This window comes from Oryctolagus cuniculus, chromosome 1 (assembly GCF_964237555.1).
Source record: "Oryctolagus cuniculus chromosome 1, mOryCun1.1, whole genome shotgun sequence".
NCBI lineage: Eukaryota > Metazoa > Chordata > Mammalia > Lagomorpha > Leporidae > Oryctolagus > Oryctolagus cuniculus.
Genome location: NC_091432.1, coordinates 69,127,161 through 69,150,006, shown reverse-complemented (window position 1 = coordinate 69,150,006; position 22,846 = coordinate 69,127,161). Strand labels below are relative to the sequence as shown.

Below are 22,846 nucleotides of genomic sequence, written 5' to 3'. Positions count from 1 at the left end.
AAACAAACAACAAAAAAAAAAAACAAAAACAAAAAAAAACTACATGGAGGCCTGGCATCCTGGCACAGCATATTGAGCCACCACTGTCATGCCAACATTCGATATTGGAATGTTGAGTCCTGGTTCCTGAGCTTCTGATCCAGCTTCCTGCTCCTGGGAGGGCAGCAGAGGCTGGCCCAACTACCTGGGCTCCTATCACGCATGTGCAAGATCCAGATGGCGTTTCTGACAGCATGCTGGCATCACATGCTTAACCCTCTACATCATTTCCTTTTTTTTTTTTTTTAAAGGGTGAAAATGCACAAGACAAAATATTAATACCTGTTAAATGGTAGAATATGAGTATTTGTTACATTGTTCTTTTGTTTTATATTGTAAATTTCTTTGTTTTTTTTAAAGATTTATTTATTTGAAGAGCAGAATCACAGAGAGGCAGAGAGGTTACAGCTACAGAGAGAGGTCTTCCATCTGCTGGTTCACTCCCCCAGTGGCCACAATGGCTGGAGCTGAGCCAGATCTGAAGCCAGGAGCCAGGAGTCTCCTCTGGGTCTCCCACATGGGTCCAGGGGCAAGGACTTGGGCCATCTTCCATTGCTTTCCCAGTGCATTAGCAGAGAGCGGAATGGGAAGTGAAGCAGCTGAGACTTGAACTGAAGCCCATATGGGAAGCCAGCGCTGCAGGCAGGGGCTTAACCTTCTGAGTCACAGTACTGACCCCACATCACTTAAATCTTTGTGCTTGCCTAACAGGTTTTGGAATTCAGGATTGACATAACTGTCCTTGGAAATCTTTTTGGTGGTTTGCATTCTTTTAATATAATTTGAAAAGAAATGCGGTGGCTGAAAAAATTAAAACTTGGTGCAAGAAAGCTTTTTCATGTCCTAGTATTTTTGTGGGACAGACTCCAAGATGTGTAATTACTGAATCAAAGGGCATGAACTTTTGAAATATTTGCTGGCTTCCAGGAAACTTCTAATATACTTGACTTTGGATATTCCTAACTTGAAATATTACAGCCCATAGAGTGCTTTTTATAGGCATAAAACGACCATCCTTTATTTAATGCTCTAGGCTAGTGTTTTATTCTTCCACTTAGAAAATCAATCAGTACCTTGGAGGCATATACCCTTGCATTAACCTCTGGTCTAATCAGCATTTGCCTCTATAAAATGTTGCTCCTACTAATGAATGGACAGGACAGGAAAAAAAATTTAGCTCAATGTCCGGAAGGCATTTGTAAAGAGAAAACCATTCAACATGGAAGCTCCCTATTTTGAGAGGTAGGTAAGCAGAGACTGGACGATTACTTTTCAAAATGTACAGAATCCGTCTTTCTTTCATTCCTCAAACCTTTGCACAACACCTCCTTCCTCGGCCTTGGGGAAGGACCTGAAGACCCAGAGCTAAAACATTTTAGGATGCGGCCTCCGAAGCCAAATTTCAAGGGTAGGCTAAATGATCCAGTCATTTAGTCTCCGAATTCTTTATTGTGGCTGGGCCTCAAACGCTTTGGAGGGTGTGGCCATGCGAATGAATGACCAGAAACCCAGAAAATGGAAACTAGTTTTTATAGGATTTCACTTGTTTCTCAAAACTATCCATTATGCCCACTTGTGGGCTCTGGATGCAAAGATATAAAGCTTAGCTGAATGGACAATCCGGCACAGGGGAACGAGAAGCAAGTCCGGGTGAGGAAGCTCCGCGAAGAATCAGCGTCTCCCAGCTCTCGCCCACTGTGGCTCTTTGGTCTGTTCCTCCAGCCCTTAGCACTGGGCCCGGAACCCTGGGCGAGCACCGTGGGTCATTTAGTAAGCCGGAACTTCGCGTGCGGAGTTCGGGTGTCAGTACGCACGGGGAAGCGTTTGGGTGCTGCACCGCGCTGCGCCATGCCCTTCAGCCCCGCGCTCGGAGGAGAAAAGTTCGCTGCTTAGACCGGTGCAGTGGTCGTGGTCGTTTTCTTTGTAGCTGCAATTCTGAGGCCGAGCCTCAGGTGGGAACGGCGACACCATGATGAGCGGACGGCCGGGCCGAGAGCCCTTAAAGTTCCTGCCTGATGAGGCCCGGAGCCTGCCGCCACCCAAGCTTACCGACCCGCGGCTGCTCTACTTCGGCTTCATGGGCTACTGCTCCGGCCTGCTTGATAACGCTCTCCGGCGGAGGCCTGTGACGATGGCCGGTGAGGGCTGCGCGGGCGAGATCGGCTGGGAGGAGAGGGGGTCGCAGGACTACGGGCCGGCTCCGCCATAAGCCCGCCTGAAGTATTTCGTCTTTCCCGGGCCTTTTCGCCTCGCTGGTCCCGCCTAGCTTCCCTGGGCTGTCGCCCCTCTTTAGAGTGTCATTTAGCACTTGGAGAAAGTGAGGTGCAGCCAATCAGGGACTTAGTCATGAACCCAGTGACTCGGTGAAGGTCGCGGGACCTCTTCGTGCTGTTGTGCGTGCACAAATGAGCGTTCACTCCACGCCATCCATTACTGACATGCAGCGGGCATTACAGCATTTAGTCCTCAAACATTTTATGGGGAGATGTTACCCGCAAATGAGGTAACAGCCCAAGAGAGCGTCAGGCTGCTTGCCCAAGGTCATATGGATAGTAAGAAGCAGGGCCTGGTGTTTGGTGTTAGACTGCATGTTCCAAACCTATGCTGCTCAAACTTAACGTGCATACCAATGCGCTAGGAATCTTGTTAAAATGTGGATTCTGATTCATTTAGCTCTGGGGAGGGGCTTGGCAGTGTTAATAACAAGCTCCCGCGCACTGGTGCAACTCTTGGTTAGGGGACCAAGCTTTGAATAGGGATACTAACCCAGTGGGCTGTGTTTCTTAGAAACATGTTACCGGTCTTCTGTCAGACTGGCTATCCTCATAGTAGCTGACACAGCAGTGGAGGTTACAGCTGTGGCTCTTAAGAGGAATGAATAGAGAACTTGTGGGAGAGGTGTCTAAACTTAACTCTGAGTTTTCTGGGCTCATGGGGCCAGTGGGAGCAAATGGAGGCAGGGGCCTTTGAGTGTGGGGTTGTTGGTAGTTGGTTAGGGCAGTAAGGCTGCAATGGAGATTCTGGGTGATGTTGACAGTTTATCCTCTGGGCGGCCAGGAACCTTACAAGCTGTTGAAACCTTAGAATGCAGTGTGATCGGACCTGTATTATATTTTTTAAAAATTTACTTACTTATTTTTTATTAAAGATTTACTTTATTTATTTGAATGTCAGAGTTACAGAGAGAGAGAGAGAGGTCTTCCATCCGATGCTTCACTTCCCAGTTGGCCACAACATCCCGAGCTGCGCCGATCCGAAGCCAGGAGCCAGGAGCTTCTTCCAGGTCTCCCACATGGGTGCAGGGGCCCAAGGACTTGGGCCATCTTCTACTGCTTTTCCAGGCCACAGCAGAGAGCTGGATTGGAAGTGGAGCAGCCAGGACTAGAACCGGTGCCCATATGGGATGCCAGCACTTCAAGCCAGGGTGTTAATATGCTGCGCCACAGCACCAGCTCCGAAAAATTTACTTTTTATTTGAAAGGCAGAGTGAGGCAGAGACAGGGGTATCCTCCATCTGTTGGTTCACTGTCCAAATGGTTGCAACAGCTGGGGTTGATCCAGGCCAAAACCAGAAGTCTAAAATTCCATTGTAGGCAGGGGTCCAAGTACTTACACCATCCTCTGCTGCCTTCCCAGGCATATTAGCAGGGAGCTGGATTGGAAGCCAAGCAGGACTCGAACCTGCTCTCCAATGTGGGGTGCCAGCATTGCAGGCGGCAGCTTAGCTCACTGCACAACACTGGCCCCCAAACCTGTTTTTTAAAAGGCCATCTTTGGGGGTTGGTGCTGTGGCATAGTAGGTTAAGGCTCTGTGGTGCTGGCATCCATATGGGTGCCAGTTCATGTCATGGCTGCTCTACTTCTGATTCAGCTCCTTGCTAATGGCCTGGGAAAGCACTGGAAGATGGCCTTAGTGCTTGGGCCCCTGCTCCCACATGGGAGACCCAGAAGCAGCTCCTGGCTCCTGGCTTCAGATCAGCTCAGTTCCAGCTGCTGCAGGCATTCGGTGAGTGAACCAGCGGATGGAAGACCTCTGTGTGTTTCCCTCTCTTTGTCTATAACTGTGCCTCTCAAATAAATAAATAAATATTTTTTTTAAAAAAGCCACTTTTGGGATAGGTATTTATCCTAGATACCTACATCCTACATCAGAGTACCTGGGTTCCTTACCTGGATCCAGCTCCTGATTCCACCTTTTTGTTAATGCAGACTCTGGGAGGCAACAATGATTGCTCAAGTCATTGAGTTCCTGCTACCCATGTAGGTGACCTGGATTATGTTCCTAGCTCCTGGCTTTGGCCCTGTTACAGGCACTGGGGGGCAAATCAGCAAATGGGGCTCCCAATCTCCGTCTCTCTGTGTCTGAAATAAATACATTTTTTATTTATTTATTTTTTTATTTCTGACAGGCAAAGTGGACAGTGAGAGAGAGAGACAGAGAGAAAGGTCTTCCTTTCACCATTGGTTCACCCCCAAGTGGCCACTGCGGCCGGCGTGCTGCGGCCAGTGTGTCGCGCTGATCCGAAGCCAGGAGCCAGGTGCTTCTCCTGGTCTCCCATGTGGGTGCAGGGCCCAAGGACTTGGGCCATCCTCCACTGACTTCCCGGGCCACAGCAGAGAGCTGGACAGGAAGAGGGGCAACCAGGACAGAATCCGGCACCCCGACCGGGATTAGAACCTATTGTGCTGGCGCCACAGGCGGAGGATTATCCTATTGAGCCACGGCGCCGGCCAAAATAAATACATTTTAAAAACTTTGTCAGCAGGCCGGCGCCGCAGCTCAATAGGCTAATCCTCCACCTAGCAGCGCCGGCACACCGAGTTCTAGTCCCGGTCGGGGAGCCGGATTCTGTCCTGGTTGCCCCTCTTCCAGGCCAGCTTCTCTCCTGGGAGTCCAGGAGGAAGCACCTGGCTCCTGCCGTTGGATCAGCGTGGTGCGCCGGCCGCAACGCGCCAGCCATGGCGGCCATTGGAGGGTGAACCAATGGTGAAAGGAAGACCTTTCTCTCTGTCTCGCTCTCTCACTATCCACTTTGCCTGTCCAAAAAAAAAAAAAAACTTTGTCAGCAATGTGAAGCATTGATTGGAGCTAGGGGAAAAAAGCTAGTAGAGGGGCTGGCACTGTAGCCTAGTGGGTAAAGCCACACCTGCAGTACCAGCATCCCATATCAAAGCTGGTTCTAGTCCTGGCTCTCCAATACTTTTTTTTTTTTTTAAGATTTTATTTATTTGAGAGGGAGAGACAGAAAGGTCTTCCGTCTGTTGGTTCACTCTCCAAATGGCCGCAATGGCCAGAGCTATGCCACTCTGAAGCCAGGAACCAGGTGCTTCTTCCTGGTCTCCCATGTGGGTGCAGGGGCCCAAGAACTTGGGCCATCTTCCACTGCTTTCCCAGGCCACAGCAGAGAGCTGGATTGGAAGAGAAGCAGCCAGGACTCGAACTGGCACCCATATGGGATGCCGGCACCGTAGGCGGAGAATTAACCTGCTGCACCACGGCAACAGCCCCAGCTCTCCACTTTTGATCCAGCTCTCTGCTGTGGCCTGGGAAAGCAGTAGAAGATGGCCCAAGTCCTTGGACTCCTGCACCCACATGGGAGACCTGAAAGAGGCTCCAGGCTCCTGGCTTCGGATTGGCCCAGCTCTGGCCATTGCAGCTATTTGGAGAGTGAACCAGCGGGTGGGAGACCTCTCTTTGTCTTTCTGCCTCTGTGACTCTACCTTTCAAATAAATAAATAAATAAATCTTTAAAACAAATAAACAAAAAACCCTCCTAGTAGAGGAACCACTTGTTCCTCTAGCTTTCTTCCAGCTCTATGTTGTTCCTGGACAGGAGCTCCCAGCCCATCACATCTCTGTTTCCAGCTCTCACATCTGGGATCCTGTCTCTCATGGACATGGACATGACCCCTTACTACAGAAAGGAGTGATTTTTTTTTTTTTTTTTTTTTTGACAGGCAGAGTGGACAGTGAGAGAGAGACAGAGAGAAAGGTCTTCCTTTGCTGTTGGTTCACCCTCCAATGGCCACCGCGGCCGGCACGCTGCGGCCGGCGCACCGCGCTGATCCGATGACAGGAGCCAGGTGCTTATCCTGGTCTCCCATGGGGTGCAGGGCCCAAGCACTTGGGCCATCCTCCACTGCACTCCCTGACCACAGCAGAGAGTTGGCCTAGAAGAGGAGCAACTGGGACAGAATCCGGTGCCCCGACTGGAACTAGAACCCGGTGTGCGGGCGCCGCAAGGCGGAGGATTAGCCTGGTGAGCCGAGGCCTGAAAGGAGTGATCTTAATCTATATCTTTGCTCCCTTCATCACCACTCTGCATTTGCTCAAACCTGTGCCTGGGTGTGCTGTAAAGAGCTCTGCTTTGGAATCAATGGCTGTGTTCTGCTGCTTCCCAGCTATGTCTCTCTGGGCAAGTTGCCTATGGAGTCTGTTCGGAGCCAAAGTTCCCTCTGTGTAGAACGAAAATGATTAGTTCTTGCATATCTGTTGTGAGAATTAAGTGAGGTTCTTTAGGTAAGATGTCTGATCCATAGAAGGTACTAGACAGAGTACTTTTTCCATGCCAGGCACTGTGCTACCTACTAGGTATGTGGGGTGAAGAATACTGACTGTGTCCTTCAGAAGCCCCTAATTGAATCAAGACGACAAACCAGTACAATTTATTACTGAACTGTGTGATGGATAAATGTTTTGACAGGTGGGTGAACAGAGGACACTTTGGGAGCACAAAGGAGGTATAGATGGCAGTAGATTGTTCCAGAGAAAGTGAAGGTTAGCGGAAATGTAAAGTCTGGACCACATAATCTCACTCATTTTGGCAGTTTAGCAATTTGTACCTTTCTGAGAGGTGGAAGAGCACATTTGTTAAGAGCATATGCTGGGGCCAGCATTGTAGCATGGCAGGTAAAGCCACCACCTTCAACACCAGCATCCCATAGGGGCACCAGTTCAAGACCTGGCTCCTCCACTTCTGATCCAGCTTCATGCTAGTGTGCCTAAGAAAGTAGTAGAAGATGACCCAGGTTCTTGGGCCCCCGCACTCACATGGGAGATCTGGATGAGGCTCCTGGCTCCTGACTTCGGCCTGGCCCAGCCCTGGCCATTACAGTCATTTGGGAAGTGAACCAGTGGATGGAAGATCTCTTTCTCTATCTCTCACTCTTCCTGTCTCTGTGTAACTCTGACTTTCAAGTAAATAAATAAATCTTTAAAAAAAATGCTTTTGGGTTTGATACCCCTCTACCCTTCTAGGCTTTTGATTCTGGGGAAGTTCCTTGTCTCTGAGAACTAAATGAGGTAATGTATGTAAAACACAGGACTTCAGAGTTCCTGAGTTCCCCGAGCTTCCCTAAATTGCTTTGAAGATTTAGGTTTTGAAGCTTTTATTGAAACGGTTATCCTCAGCAATGTTTATGGAATGCATATCATATTTGTGTCACCCAGTGTCTGGCTTATAATTGATACTCAATGAGTATTTTAAAATATAATGTGTCTTAATATATTTTATTTTTTAATATATTTTATTTATTTGAAAAAGCAGAGTAGAGTGACGAGGGAGAGACAGAAAAAAAGAGATCTTTATCTTCTGGTTCACTCCCCAGAAGGCTGCATTGGTCAGGACTGGGCCAGGCTAAAGCTGGGAGCCAGGAACTACATCTGGGTCTCTTATCTGGGTGACAGGATAGGAGTACTTGAGCCATCTTCTGCTGCCTTCCCAGGCGTATTAACAGGGAGCTGGTTGGAAGTGGAGCAGCAAGAACATGAACTGGTGCTTTAATATGGGATGCCAGCATTACAGATGGTGGCTTAACCTGCTGTGCCACAATGAGATCCCCGTTGAATGAGTAAGTATGTATAGATTACAAGGAAGTATAAAACATGATCCCAGCCTTCCAAAGATTTGCAGACCAAATCCATTTAAAAATACATTGCAGCGGGCCGGCGTCACGGCTCACTAAGCTAATCCTCCGCCTTGCGGCGCCGGCACACCAGGTTCTAGTCCTGGTCGGGGCGCCGGATTCTGTCCCGGTTGCCCCTCTTTCAGGCCAGCTCTCTGCTGTGGCCAGGGAGTGCAGTGGAGGATGGCCCAAGTGCTTGGGCCCTGCACCCCATGGGAGACCAGGATAAGTACCTGGCTCCTGGCTTTGGATCAGCGCGGTGCGCCGGCCGCAATGCGCGTGCCGCGGCGGCCATTGGAGGGTGAACCAACGGCAAAGGAAGACCTTTCTCTCTGTCTCTCTCACTGTCCACTCTGCCTGTCCAAAAAAAAAAAAAATACATTGCAGCACAAATTTATGCACATAGGATAACAAATTATGTTTCTAAGAGAGTTGGAAAAGTAGGGATGGAGAGGAATACAGTGGATTTTCAAACCACAGCCCTGGCATTTAATGGGTAATAATAGAATATTCTGACAATGAAATAAAGTTTTGTAGACAAGATTTTTCAAATTAGTGGAAAGTATTAAGTAAAATTATTATTAAGTAAAATTTCTCTTAAGTGATTTCTCATCAGTTGATTTTAACCCTGTTGCTACTTACCATTTACCTGCCCTAAATTTATAGTTAGTTGGTAATTCAAGTATATAGTCCACAAAACTAAAAATGTGCTGGTTTCTAGTTTAATAAGTCAGCAATTTATGGTGTTCTGCAAAGAGCACAGTGGCTTCCAGACTGAAGTTAATAAAAGGAAAGAAGATGAAAGTGATTGTGGAGGAGTAGTACGTGGGTTGGAGGAAGACCTCCACGGAGAGAAAGGAGAGGTTTGGGAAATGGAGACTTGAGAAGAGGTCATGCCATGCCTGCAGGATTGGGATGTTGATCGTTGTCTAAAACATTGCTAACGTGTCTGGAACTTTTTTCTGTGAGGAATGTATTTGTATGGGTCAGCATAGAGAGAATCTGGGTCTTTATGTAGTTCAGTGGCATATAGGAGAACTTGACAATGATCTGGTTTGCTGATTGCAGTCCATAGTGAAAGCAGGGACTCTCTGCTATGGCCTGCGAAAGCAGTAGAAGATGGCCCAAGTTCTCGGACCCTTGCACCCACGTGGGAGACCCAGAAGAAGCTCCTGGCTCCTAGCTGCAGATCAACATAGCTCCAGCCGTTGCAGCCATATGGGGAGTGAACCAGCGAATGGAAGACCTTTCTCTCTCTGCCTCTGCTCTTCTGTAAATCTGCCTTTCAAATCTTTTATTTTACTTGAAAGTCAAAGTTACACAGAGAGAGAGGGAGAGAGGTCTTCCATCTGATGGTTCACTCCCCAATTGGCTGCAATGGCCAGAGCTGTACCGATCCGAAGCCAGGAGCCAGGAGCCAGGAGCTTCCTCTGGGTCTCCCACGCGGGTGCAGGGGCCCAAGGACTTGAGCCATCTTCTATTGCTTTCCCAGGCCACAGCAGAGAGCTGGACAGGAAGTGGAGCGTCCAGGTCTCCAACCGGTGTCCATATGGGATGCCAGCGCTTCAGGTCGGGATATTTACCTGCTGCACCACAGCGCTGGCCCATGAATAAATAAATCTTAAAAGAAAAAAAAATTTAAAAAGATATAGGATGTTTCAAAGTTGAGGACGTTTGTTCAGGAAAATCATACAGACCATATAGAAAAGCTCATATTTTTAAATTAAAGAATATTGGAGAAATACTATAACAATAAATTATCTGTCTGAAATGTAAAAATGCAGTTCCTACTACACATTGACTGATTTTTGCTTTCTTTTGGATTTGTCATTTGAATTTCAGGTTTGCATCGCCAGCTTTTATATGTTACTTCCTTTGTTTTTGCTGGCTATTATCTTTTAAAACGTCAAGATTATATGTATGCTGTGAGGGACCATGACATGTTTGGGTATATGAATTCACATCCAGAGGATTTTCCTGAAAAAGGTAATTTAAGTCATTGTAGAAACCCTCTGTCCTCACTGTACCGTTTTCCCTGGTTAATCTTGCTCATGCCAATGGCTTCAGGAACTTTGTATATTCTGTTGATTCCCACATTTTTGTCTGTGGACCAGAATCCTGTTGAATCCTGTATATGATTTATGACATTATCTGTGCCCCTTGGACAGGAAACAAGCTCTTGTCCCCTCAGCCTTCCTGTCCCTCCTGCTCTTCTGCGTCCTGCTTCCCCCAGACCCTCAAGCAGAAGCTCGAGTGTCTCTTTAAGTCTTTCCTCTTCACTCTCCATTAGTCATCAAGTCTTAGAAACTTTTCTTCCTAATTATTTCTCAACTTTGAAGTCTCCTATCTCTCCCACTGTTGCTACTGTGATTCAGACATAATCTGTCTCTTGGTTAGACTGTTGCACTTACCTGTAGCTCAGTTCTGCCTTCAGTCTTACTTCTTCTGCAGACAGCAAATCTGCTGACATCTTTTTGGTGAAAATAGGTATCCAGTGTCTGTAGGATATGTGTCAGGAATAGGGAATACTCAGAACCGTTGGAGTCTTGAGAATACGTGAGACCCAGTGGCTGAGCAGTCCTCCTCCCGTCTGGCTTTTTCTGAAAGAGATCTCCACTGGTCCCCTCAGTCAGCAGGAGTGTGTGTAGCCACAGGGCTCAATCTATTTCTGAGCAGCAGGGTACTGGCAGGTGTGCCAGGAGCCTCTGAAACTGCCCCTGGGGGCATGGAGAGCTTGACCAAGTCAGTCTCTGGCCTCTTCTAGCTGACCTTCACCCTTCCCTACCTATTTCTTATTTCTTCCTTCACCACTTTAGCCAGGATACCCCTAGCGGCACCTTGTCCCCCCTGACAGCCGTGTGGACATCACCACAGATTCCTCCAGAGTTACTCTTCATTCAGTGAAACAGACTGTCTCAGTGATTACCAAGCCATGGTTGAGGACAAGGAAATAAGGAAATTCTAAGGGGTTATCTTAGTTCATTTGGGCTGCTGTAACAATACACCTATAAATTGGGTAATTTATAAACAAGAGACATTTATTGCTCACAGTTCTGGAGACTTCAGAAGGCCAAGATCAAGGCCTCCGCAGGTGCCAGTAGATTAAATATCTACTGAGGGCTCACTCTGCTTCAGAGGTGACTTCCTCCATGTGTCGTCAGATGGTGCGAGGGTCAAACAAGCTCCCTCCAGCCTTTTAAAGGGACTAATCCAAAGGCCCTATCTCTTAATACCATCACATTAGGAATTAGGCTTCAAAATATGACTTTGACAAGGGGCTGGTGCTGTGGCACAGTGTGTTAAGCCATTGTCTGCAGTGCAGAAAATAGGAATCTGGGGAAGGCAAACATTAAAAACAAGCAGAGTTTCTATCAATAAGATTATTGAGTGTCAAGTTTTGTTACAAAATATAATTTTTAAAACAAAATTAATCTCTTATGATCTTTTCCTTTTATAGATAAGAAAACTTACGGTGAAATTCTTGAAGAATTCCATCCTGTGCATTGAAATCTTCAAAATGCTTGCCCCAGGTTCATTGATACCTGCTATTTCTGAATTTTATGGAACATATTTCCATAATAGCTGAAGATAATGTTAATCTATATGTTAACACCTCTAATTAAAATAGTTGTGAGTACTCTGCCTCCCTTTTTGTCTTAAAAAAATCAACTTATCAGAAAATGGTCTGTTTGGGGTGGGCATTGCAGAACAGTGGGTTAGGCTGCCTCCTGTGACACCCACATCCCATATTGGAGTGCTGGTGTGAGTCCTAGCTACTCCACCTATGATCCAACTCCCTGCTTACATGACTGGGAGGCAGCAGATGACGGCCCAGGCGCTTGGGTCCCTGGCACCCATTTGGGAGAGCCAGATTTCCTGGCTCCTGCCTTTATACTGACCTAGCCTATTGCAACCATTTAAGGAGTGAACCAGCAGATGGATGACTGCTCTCCCATGGTCTCTCTGTCTCCCTCTCCCTCCCTCCTCTCTCTGTGTCACTCTGCTTTTCAAGTAAATATATATTCCAAGAAAAAAAGAAAACACTCAGTTTCCATTTATCCAGGTTGTTTTTTTTTTTTTTTTTTTTTTAAGATTTGTTTATTGGAAAGTCAAAGTTACAGAGATAGAGGAGAGACAGAGAGAGAAAGGTCTTCCATCTGCTGGTTCACTCCCCAAATGGCCGTAATGGCAAGAGTTGGGCCAATCCAAAGCCAGAAGCCAAGAGTTTCTCCTTGATCTCCCACATGGCTGCAGGGTCCCACGGATTTTGGCCATCTTCGTTGCTTTCCCAGGCACATTAGCAGGGAGCCGGATTGGAAGAGGAGCATCTGGGACTCCACCTGGTGCCCATATGGGATGCCGGCACTGCAGGCAGCGGCTCTACCCACTATAGCACAGCACCAGCCCCATTTTCCCAGTTTTAAGAAGGCACCTGGGGGCTGGCACTGTGGTGTAGCAGGTGAAGCCTCTGCCTGCAGTACCAGCATCCCATATGGGCACCAGTTCAGATCCTGGCTGCTTCACTTCCAATCCAGCTGTCTGCTAATGGCCTAAGAGAGCAGTGGAAGATGGCCCAGGTCCTTGGGTCACTGCACCTGAGTGGGAGCCCAGGAGGAGGCTCCTGGCTTCGGACTGGCCCAGCTCTGGCCGTTGCAGCCGTCTTGGGTGTGAACCAGTGGATGGAAGATCTGTGTCTGCCTCTCTTTAACTCTGCTTTTCAAATAAATAAATCTTTAAAAAATAATAATGAAAAAATAAAGACGACATCCGAACAGTTTTAAAATGGAATTTACTTGTAGGTTGGTTATGGTTAACTACAGCCTGAGGATCAAGTCTGGCTCACTGCCAATGAAGTTTTATTAGAATACAGCCATGTTCACTTATTTACATGTTGTTTATGGCTGCTTTCAAGATAACAGCAGCAAAGTTGAGTAGGTTGTGGTAGACATGTTATGGTCTGAGAATCCTAAAATTGAATCCAGCCCCTTATAGAAAAAGTAAGCATGCTCCCATTCTTGTGCAAAGCAAATACAAAGCCAGATGATGGAGAGTTGTGTGATGCAGAATGACTGCTTCCTAAAGGTTTTGAGAAGTCACCACAGGGATTTTACTGGGTGTAATGTGGTCAGGTTTGTATTTCTGAGTTCTCTGAAACAATATAAATGGTGGTTTGGAAGGAAGAGACTTAACACAGGGAGAACAAAGCTCTGATATAAAGGTCTTTGCTGTTAGGCGGATCATTTTGGAGCAGGTGGGCTCGGAGCTGTCATAGTACATGTGCATACAGAAGTAAAAGACCACACCAGACCAGAATGAGATTGTTCTTTATGGTTATCACCAAAGTCAATGCTTGTAGAGAACGTTTTGGTTTTCAAGCTGTGATTTTGAAATCAAATTCATTTATGGAGATTAATAAAATTGTTTCCTTATACAGGATTTCAAATTGTGTGACAGTGTGAGCCATAGCAATGATTTGTGGGCAAAAACAAATGAATTCTGTCTCTTTTTCTTTTCCTTTTTTAAGATGTATTTATTTATTTATTTGAAAGGCAGAGTGACAGAAGAAAGATCTTCCACCCACTGGTTCACTCCCCTGGTGGCTGCAACAGCTGAGCTGGGCCAGGCCAAAGCCAGGAGCCAGGAACTCCATTCTAGCCTCCCACATGAGTAGCAGCAGCCCAGATACCTGGGTCATCATCTGCTTCCTTTCCAGGTGGATTAGCAGGAAGCTGGATTGGAAACAGAGTAGCCAGGACTCTAACCAGGCACTGGGGTAGGAGAATGTGGGTATTTCAAGCAGCGGCTTAACCTAGTGTGCCACGACACCTTCCCCAATCTCTGTTCTCTTGATAACTGCTTGTAAAAAGTGAAGTCATGTTAGAGAAAGTGCTTTAGAAATAAAGAGATTTACAAATGCAAGGAAATTTTTTATTGGTACCACAATAAATAGGTTTATAGTTCACCTGTGCTCTTCCACATCAGTAGTCAGCAGGTAGAAGAGGGTGAAACACTCATCCCAAGGGACTCCACTACCTCTTAGTTCTGGAGAGCAAAACGCAAGGGCTAGAGCAAATACATAGGTGAAGGGGGAGAAAAACTCAACCTGTTAGCTCCCACATGCCAGGTGCTTCTCATTCATCATCGTGTGTAATTTTCATAACCTTGTGAGGTAGGTGATATCCCCATTCTACAGATGAGGGAATTTAGGCTCTTAGGGGTTAAATAACTTGCCCAAGGTCCCATAGTGAATGACTGCCAAGAAGAGGATGTGAGCTTTGGTCACACACTAACACCTATGCTCTTTACAGTAGTACCCTAGACAGGTACCTTTGTACCTTTGTCTCGTCCCTCATAGGCCAGTGTCATGGATTGAACAGGATATGGCTCCCCAAATTTGTGTAGACTTTTAAACCCCAAAGTTTTAGGTTAGCAATGAATAGATTAGCAGTTCATTGATTAGGGTGGAAACTTGATCCAGTTGTTTCTGAAGGTGGGGCCTTTGGAAAGTGATTGGGTTTTATTAAGTCAATGAGGTGGTGCCCCGTGATCCAATTGTGATGGAATTATGAGAGACCACATGGAGGACAAGATGAGTGCGCTTCTAGTTTCTTTTTCCCAGCTCACCATGTGATTGTCCCTCCACCATCCTCTGGCTTCTTCAGATGCTTGAACCAATCAGGCTACCCATCTTGAACTATGATCCTCCAAACTGTAAGCCAAAGTAAACCTCCTTTCTTAAGAAGCTCCTCTCAGGTATTTTAGTTGCAGTGATGAAAGCAGACACCACCCCAGGCCCATAAGAGGAGCAAGGGAATTACAAATAGCAACATCCTAAGGGTGGGCCAGTGACTGGAGTCCATGAATTAGTGTGCAGAGGGAGGTGGCAGAGTATCTGAGAGATCCAAGTCACCTTCACTTCCTGCTGCAGGCCTAGGCCTTTCTGATCCACCAGCAGGGCTAGCAGAGTGCTGCATGTCCTCATCAGAGGTCTGTCTTCTATTGTGTAAGCAGTCTGTGGAGTACAAAAAAATTTGAAAAACCCAGTGAGTATAAAATCAAGCAACTAAGATATATACCTATCAGAGTAGGAAGAAAAGTGAAATAAAAATTTTGGTGTTCTATAAGAACACTTGGCAGTGCTTCAGCCCTTTAAGGAAAATCATAGATTATTAGAACTGGAATAAGCCATCTTCCATTTTACTAAAAGGGAGACCGAGATGCAGGAAGTAAGTTGTCTGAGTTCATACAGAAGTCAGTGGCAGAGCCAGGACAAGAACCCAGCTGTGTCAGTAATGCAGCCTTCGTGAGCGGTCGTGTTGGGGCGTGTTGGGGCTTTGTGAGGAAGAGTTGCTGCTCTGTTTTTCAAGCTGGTTGGCCAGGGAGTGTCATCTTCCAGTCTCATCTCCAGCCTAGACTGCAGAATTCAAAGGCTCTAGGGACACAAAATATCTGCTAGTGTAGAGGAAAAGGATGAGGTCAAAGTTAGGCCAGGATTCACACATGCCAATTACCTAGGACTCGTTTTAATTCTCAGGTCTCCAGTTTTTTTTAATCTGTAAAAGGGAATGGTAATCATGCTAGTGATTTAAAAATGGTTTATATGCCAATTTTTTTTTTTACTACTACTGTTAATATTTAATGGAGAAACTGAAACCTAAAGAAGTGAAGTGTCTTATCCAAGGCCTCATAGCTCATTAGTATTGAGCTAGCACAGTTTAATTCAAGAACAACCTTTGGAAGGCAGCCCAGGAAGCCTCAAGACAAGAGGGAAGCAGGGTTGCGGTTGACCGCTGGAGTTAGTTGAGAGGAAAAATGGCTGAGAATATACCTAGAGCAGAATTCTCTCTCAGCTTTGTGTCTAGGGGCCACATTTATTCATCACTACAGAGTGGCCTTCAGGCAGATTATGAAAGCAACACCATATGGTAGAGAGTATGACGGAAAGAGTAGCCAGCTCATAGTCAGGACTGGTACTGTTTTGTCTCCTTACTATGTGTCTTCCGGTGAGTCACTTCATCTCTCTCGCTTTCATTTCCTTACTAATGAATTGGGAATGCAAATCTTGCCCTACATACCTACATCAGGTGATTTTGAGATTTTACTGCACATGGATGTGATTTATTCCTAAAGAAGACAGTTGTAAGGAGCAGGGCTGGTAGATGGCTCAGGGTCAAAACCTAATTTCTCCCAATCTGCCCACCCATGACTGAGCTAGGCCTTCTTCCCACCCCCTACCCTTGGCCAACCCTTGCTTGTCTAGCTTGCTATTCCTCACCTTACAACCCCAGCCTTCCTGTGGATGGACATGAGGCTCAGGCTGCAACACACATGTACACACAACGGCTTCTCAACAAGCGAGCCTACACACTTGGATGTGCCTGAACCAGGTTAGAGTGCCACGCTGGTGGTCTCTTGGCCTTCCACTTGACTGACTGCAACCTAGCATAGCCAGCATAGCACTACCAGGGGTACTGTGAGCAGCCTCACCCATGTGCCTCCATATGCCATGTATATATAATTTTCCATGTTCCATTACTTGAAAAAGTTGTTGGGAAGCACAACCACTCACATGTACAATTCAAAATGTACACTTAAGAAAATACACATGCCTTGATTAAGTTTCTGAATTTTTAAAATGGAAATAAATTCCTTGTAGGATTATTGGGAAGATTAAGTGAATTAAGTGAAGAATAAATGTCAGGCACTTAAAGGCTGTGCTGGCACTCTCTGTTCAAATGAAAGCTATTAATACATGACATCAAGGATTCTTGGGATTTGTAGGAAGGTCTTGGTGGTGGCATAAGCCCTGAAGTTAGATGGACAGTTCTGTAACCTGAACTCTACAGATTCCATTCCTTTCATCAGAGTCTTAAAGAAGTCAACACATTTGTTCAACAAGTATTCACGTAATTATTAATAAATGCACATGTATACAAGCACATTTGTACATATGAGTTATGCAACCACAGGCCACTTTTCCTACTGTCTCCGTAACAGTTGACTGCATTACCAGTTCTGGGTCAGAGGATAGAAAGGAAGGCCTGGTCTTGGGCCCTCCCAGGTAGTGATCTCAATACATGAGGGTCACTGACAGCCAGGCTGGCTATCTTGCACTGAGTTTTACCAACACTCCCTCTCCACCCGTAATGTCCCTTGGTGGACTCTGGCATCCATCAGCATGGCCGCCATTACCTTCCCTAGAATCCAAGGCCTACTGGACTTGTCCCGTCATTTCCTGGTATTTCCTTGTCACCTCCTGGGCTTTCAGAGTGAGGTGGGTGAGGATATGATGGAGGCTGGAGAAGTGCAGATGGAACTGGGCTTCCAGGTCCAGCTCCCCTGAGATCCTCTCCTCCTCGGCCTCCTCCGTCTCGGCAGCTTCATTCTCAGCCTCATCAGCTTCACTGCCTGCCACCTTGGCCTGCCACTCCTCCCGGGGCAGCAGCCCATGGTCCACATCCACGCGGATGGCCTTGAGCATGGTGAAGTAGGTGTAGAGATCAGGGGTCCCAGCCTGGGCCTGGCCCCCATGCCCACTCAGCTGTACGTCGCGCAGAAGGCTGGGGATCATCACCACCTGCTCCATGTTGTGCACCACTGCTGAATACCGGTCCATGACAGTCAGCAGGCAGTTCTTGGGGTAGCGCTTGGTTAGCACCTGCATGGTTGCTTCCTCTTACAGACTGGAGTTCAGCAGACTGCCCAAGCACTATTTCTAGGCTCTGGAGCTGACGACAGATTGACAGGATGCCAAGGCCCAGCTGTTGGGCCAACACAGCCCCATTTTGAGCCAATCCCAGCGCTTGGGCCCCAACGTCTGTATCAGGTGATTGTCTGCCCAGGGACAGACCTGGCAGCCTCTGCTTGTCATTTCAGTTCAACACAACCGCCTGAGTGAGAGCCCAGATCTTCCTTCAGCAACTTGCAGAGCCAGTTAGTTTTTACCTTTGGCAACTGGGGCATTGACCCCAATGCAATAAATAATTCTTCCAGGTCACTTGAGACAAGCTGCCTCTTATTTATGGATTGATTTTTTTTTTTTTTTTGACAGGCAGAGTTAGACAGTGAGAGACAGAAAGAGAGAGTTATAGACAGTGAGAGAGAGACAGAGGGAAAGGTCTTCTGTTGATTCACTCCCCTAATGGCTGCTGCGGCCGGCGCTGCACTGATCCGAAACCAGAAGCCAGGTGCTTCCTCCTGGTCTCCCGTGCGGGTGCAGGCCAAGCACGTGGGCCGTCCTCCACTGCCTTCCCCGGGCCACAGCAGAGAGCTGGACTGGAGGAAGAGCAACCGGGACTAGAACCTGGGGTGCTGGCGCCGCAGGCAGAGAATTAGCTAAGTGAGCCATGGCGCCGGCGGATTGATTTTTTTAAAAGATTTATTTTATTTGAAAGGGTTACACGGAGAGAGAAGGAGAGAGGTCTTCCATCTGCTGGCTCACTCCCCAACTGGCCAAAACGGCCAGAGCTGCACTGATCAGAAGCCAGGAGCCAGGAGCTTCCTCCAGGTCTTCCCACAGAGGCACAAGGGCCCAAGGACTTGGGCCATCTTCCACTGCTTTCCCAGGCCAAAGCAGAGAGCTGGATGGGAAGTGGAGCTGCCGGGACTCAAACCAGCGCCCTTATGGGATTGGCGGCAGCTTTACCTGCTGCGCCACAGCACCAGCCCCAATTATGGATTGATTTTTAAGATTTGTTTATTTGGAAAGAAGAGTTTGAGATGGGGAAAAACAGAGAGAGAAACAGAGATCTTCTATTTGCTGGTACACTCCCCAGCTGGCTGCAGTGGCCAGAGCTGGTCCATGCCCAAGCCAGGAGCCTGAAACTCCATCTGGGTCTCCCATGTGGGTTACAGGGGCCCAAGACTTTTTCCCATCCTCCACTGCTCTTCCAGGCACATTAGCAAGGAGCTGGATCACAAGTGAAGCAGCAGTGGCTCCAACCAGTGCTCATGGGGGATGCCAGTGTCATAGGTGGTGACTTAATCCACTGCACCACAAGGCTGGCCCCTTGGGATAGTCTCTTCAGGCATGCCCAATTCTTCCATCCGGGGCACCCCAGCTAGGAACAAATGAGGGAAAAGGGACAACACCTTGGTGCGGGGCAAAGAGCACTGAAGTGGGGCTAGAAGCTTAGTCAGGAGGGGTTGTGCTGTGCTCACTGTCTTCGTTATAAGGGGTGCTTGTCCTCTACCAAGTACAGAATGCACTAGCCCAAGATTACCTCAATCAGCAGGGTGAAGAATCTGCATAAAATTACTTATGAGTGGGAAAGAGCAATTTTTCCCAATGAATACATTCATTTAAAGAATTACTTAAGTAAACATTTGATTAATTCATTTCCAACCCTATAATATTTTTGTTTGATTTTTGTGAGAGAAAAAAATTCTTCAAATGTTTTCTCCTCAAGAAAATGGGAGGCACCGGCGCTGCGGCTCACTAGGCTAATCCTCTGCCTTGCGGCGCCAGCACACCGGGTTCTAGTCCCAGTCGGGGTGCCGGATTCTGTCCCGGTTGCCCCTCTTCCAGGCCAGCTCTCTGCTGTGGCCAGGGAGTACAGTGGAGGATGGCCCAAGTGCTTGGGCCCTGCACCCCATGGGAGACCAGGAGAAGTACCTGGCTCCTGCCTTCGGATCAGCGCAGTGCGCCGGCCGCAGCGGCCATTGGAGGGTGAACCAATGGAAAAAGGAAGACCTTTCTCTCTGTCTCTCTCTCACTGTCCACTCTGCCTGTCAAAAAAAAAAAAAAAAAAAAAAAAAAAAAAAAAAAAAGGAAAGAAAGAAAATGGGAGGCTCCCTTGTGCTCAGACTTTCAGGGTCACTGAGCAGTGGGTGCAGCCAAGACTGATTTGGGCTCTGGAGCTGCCTGCAGCCCACCTGTGACCAGGCTCCTGGACTCCAACATCTGTGTGGTAAGGCGAGAGCCTGGAGACCTCTGCAGGGAAGGCCCTTGTAGCCCGGGTTGTGTAACGCCTGACGCACATCCGAGTCCCTGGGGGCATTACTCTCTGCCTTAGTTCTTGTGTTTTTAACCCAGCTCCAGGGTCACTGACTCAAAACTGACAAACATGATGTTCTGCTTGCATACGGCTGGAAGAGCTGGCTCTGGCACAGAGGGCACAGCAGGAGTGCCCTGGGAGCAGCTTGCCTCTAGCCTCTTTTGCCCAGAGTCCTGAGGCAGCCTCGGGCCTCCCCAGGCCCCAGTTGCCTCATCTAGATAACCAAGAGGGCTGATCTTTGTTAAGGCCTCTCCAGGTCAGACCCTGGGTGACGCCTGAGCACATGGCCCTGGTGCCTCACATTTTAAGGCCATCAGAGGCCAACCTATTCCCAGACATGTTCCTGGGCCTGAATCAGAGGGAATGAGAGAGGAGTTGAATATGCTTATGAAGAATGAAGGAAGGAGTCATCGGGTAAACAAACGAGTGAACGAGTGCAGAAGGCATGAGGAGCGTCCACCTGACACCTGAGCATGCTCACAGCCAGCAGCTTGCACATACAGACTGCCCCCAGGTCTCGTGGCAGACAGCAGGCCCTGGATAAAATGTTGCCTGCCATGTGTCATGGGAGAAGACAGTAGGCCTCAGAGGTCGGTGGACTCAGGTTCTAGCAGTGGGGAGAGAAAGGAGGCAGCAAAAGGAAAACACAGGATTTTTTTTTTAGTGGATGTAGCAGATCTGTGGTTCCACAGGGACCCAGTTGTCCTGCTCTCAAAGCTACCACATCCCAGGGAAAACGGGTTACCTGGTCTAGCTGGGTTACTGCAGGGAAAGTCCCAGCAAAGAAGGGAAGAGAAGTAGCAGACACTGCACTAGACCCCGAACTCTATTTGGTTTCCCAGTGTGCCCTTCCTGGGGGGTGTAGGGGGGGACACGGTGCATTCTTTCTGAAATGGCAATGCCCTCATCCTGTGAGTACCTGAATGCCCCCAGCTGGACGGATTGAACGGGCCGCAGAGGCACCAGGGTCAAGGCCCTCCAGGAACAATGTGAATGTGGTGCAAGGGTAAGGTGATCAGATGGTGGCTGGAGCTGCCAGACACCAAGTAACCCTGGCTGTGCTGGAGCCAGGTAGCTACAGAAGGACCTGGACCAAGGCTGGGACAAGTTTTCCAGTTGAAAAAATGATCTGGCCTAGGAAAGCAGTAGAAGATGGCCCAATTCCTTGGGTCCCTGCACCCACATGGGAGACCCAGAAGAAGCTCCTGGCTCCTGGCTTCGGATTGGTGCAGCTCCGGCCATTGCGGCCATCTGGGGAGGGAACGCGCAGATGAAAGACCACTCTCTCTGCCTCTCCTTCTCTCACTCTGTAACTATGACTTTTAAATAAAAAATAAATAAATCTTTCTAAGAAAATGATCTTTCAGCCAGCGCCGCGCCTCACTAGGCTAATCCTCCGCCTGCGGCGCCGGCACCCCGGGTTCTAGTCTCAGTTGGGGCGCCGGATTCTGTCCTGGCTGCTCCTCTTCCAGTCCAGCTCTCTGCTGTGGCCCAGGAAGGCAGTAAAGGATGGCCCAAGTCCTTGGACCCTGCACCCGCATGGGAGACCAGGAGAAAGCACCTGGCTCCTGGCTTCGGATTGGAGCGGTGCACCGGCCGTAGCGGCCATTTATGGGGTGAACCAACAGAAGGAAGAGCTTTCTCTCTGTCTCTCTCTCTCACTGTCTAACTCTGCCTGTCAAAAAAAAAAAAAAATCTTAGACAGTGAGAGAGAGAGACAGAGAGAAAGGTCTTCCTTTTCCATTGGTTCACCCCCCAATGACCGCTGCGGCTGGCACACCGCGCCGATCGGAAGCCATGAGCCAGGTTCCTCTCTTGGTCTCCCATGTGGGTGCAGGGCCCAAGGACTTGGGCCATCCTCCACTGCACTCCCAGGCCACAGCAGAGAGCTGGCCTGGAAGAGGAGCAACCGGGACAGAATCCAGCGCCCGGACCAGGACTAGAACCCGGTGTGCCAGCGCCGCAGGTGGAGGATTAGCCTAGTGAGCCGCGGCGCTGGCCAAAATGATCTTTCCATCCACTCATCATCTAATGGGCCTGAGGTTTTTCTTCACACCTTCACTCCAGTCCTGACCTACTGGGAAACATTTGGGGTCAAGGGTCAGGCGCCTTACAGTTTGTGATCTGGCCCCATCACTCAGCCCCTGCCACGTGCTCCAGTACCCAGCTCTGTCACCTGGAGGAGCTCATGTATTGAGAGCTTACCGTCTATCAGCCCTGTGCTGGCCTGGAAGCACAGGCGGGTGAGGTCCCTGCACTCTGGGCAGTGTGTATGCAGTGGCAGAGAAGCCAAGGCAGTCACACACCAGTAAATATGATTGCATCACACTGTGCCATGCGTTAGGAAGAAAATAAAGAAGCCTGGCTCCTCCAAGTGTGCTCTGCAGACAGCAGGATCTAAGCAGCCATCTGAAATGCAGATTCTCAGGCCCCACCAAATCAGAACCATCCTTTCAACAAGATCCCCAGGGTTATTCTTCCAGGGAAGAAGACCTAGCTGAGCCCAGACTTGAAGGTTCTTGGCCTTCATAAACTCTGTTACTGTGACTGGGTGGGTTAAGCCACTGCTTGGGATATGCACATCCCATGTCAGAGTGTGGTTCAAGTCCCAGCTATTCTATTTCTAATACAACTTTCTGCTTGTGTGCCTGGGAAGGCAGCAGATGACAGCCCGAGTAATTGGGCCCCTACCATCCACGTGGGAGACTTGATGGAGCTCCAACCTTTTGGCTTCAGCCTGGCCCAGCCCCCGCAGTTTACGGGCATTTGGGGAATCAGCGGAAGGAAGATCTCCCTCTCTCCCTCTCTCTGTCTCTCTCCTTCTTTCTCTCTGTTTCTCCTTCTCTCTGTGTCACTCTGTTTTTCAAATAAAGTGTAGATGGATCTTCAAATAAATAAAAGTTCTT

General features: G+C 48.2%; 2 protein-coding genes across 3 annotated transcripts; one reads left to right on the top strand and one right to left on the bottom strand.

Moving 5' to 3' along the window:
* The first annotated feature begins 1,663 nt into the window (after positions 1-1,663).
* NDUFC2 (NADH:ubiquinone oxidoreductase subunit C2) lies at positions 1,664-11,581 on the top strand. Its single transcript, XM_002708483.5, has 3 exons — positions 1,664-2,177; positions 9,787-9,930; positions 11,402-11,581. The coding sequence occupies exons 1-3, from the start codon at positions 2,009-2,011 to the stop codon at positions 11,449-11,451; spliced, it is 363 nt and encodes a 120-aa protein (XP_002708529.1). The 5' UTR covers positions 1,664-2,008; the 3' UTR covers positions 11,452-11,581.
* Positions 11,582-13,858: 2,277 nt separating this feature from the next.
* THRSP (thyroid hormone responsive) lies at positions 13,859-17,881 on the bottom strand. Of its 2 annotated transcripts, XM_008258577.4 has the most exons (2): positions 17,137-17,881; positions 13,859-14,956 (listed from the first exon to the last, which is right to left on the bottom strand). In XM_008258577.4, the coding sequence occupies exon 1, from the start codon at positions 17,606-17,608 to the stop codon at positions 17,156-17,158; it is 453 nt and encodes a 150-aa protein (XP_008256799.1). In that variant the 5' UTR covers positions 17,609-17,881; the 3' UTR covers positions 13,859-14,956; positions 17,137-17,155.
* Between the last annotated feature and the right edge of the window lie 4,965 nt (positions 17,882-22,846).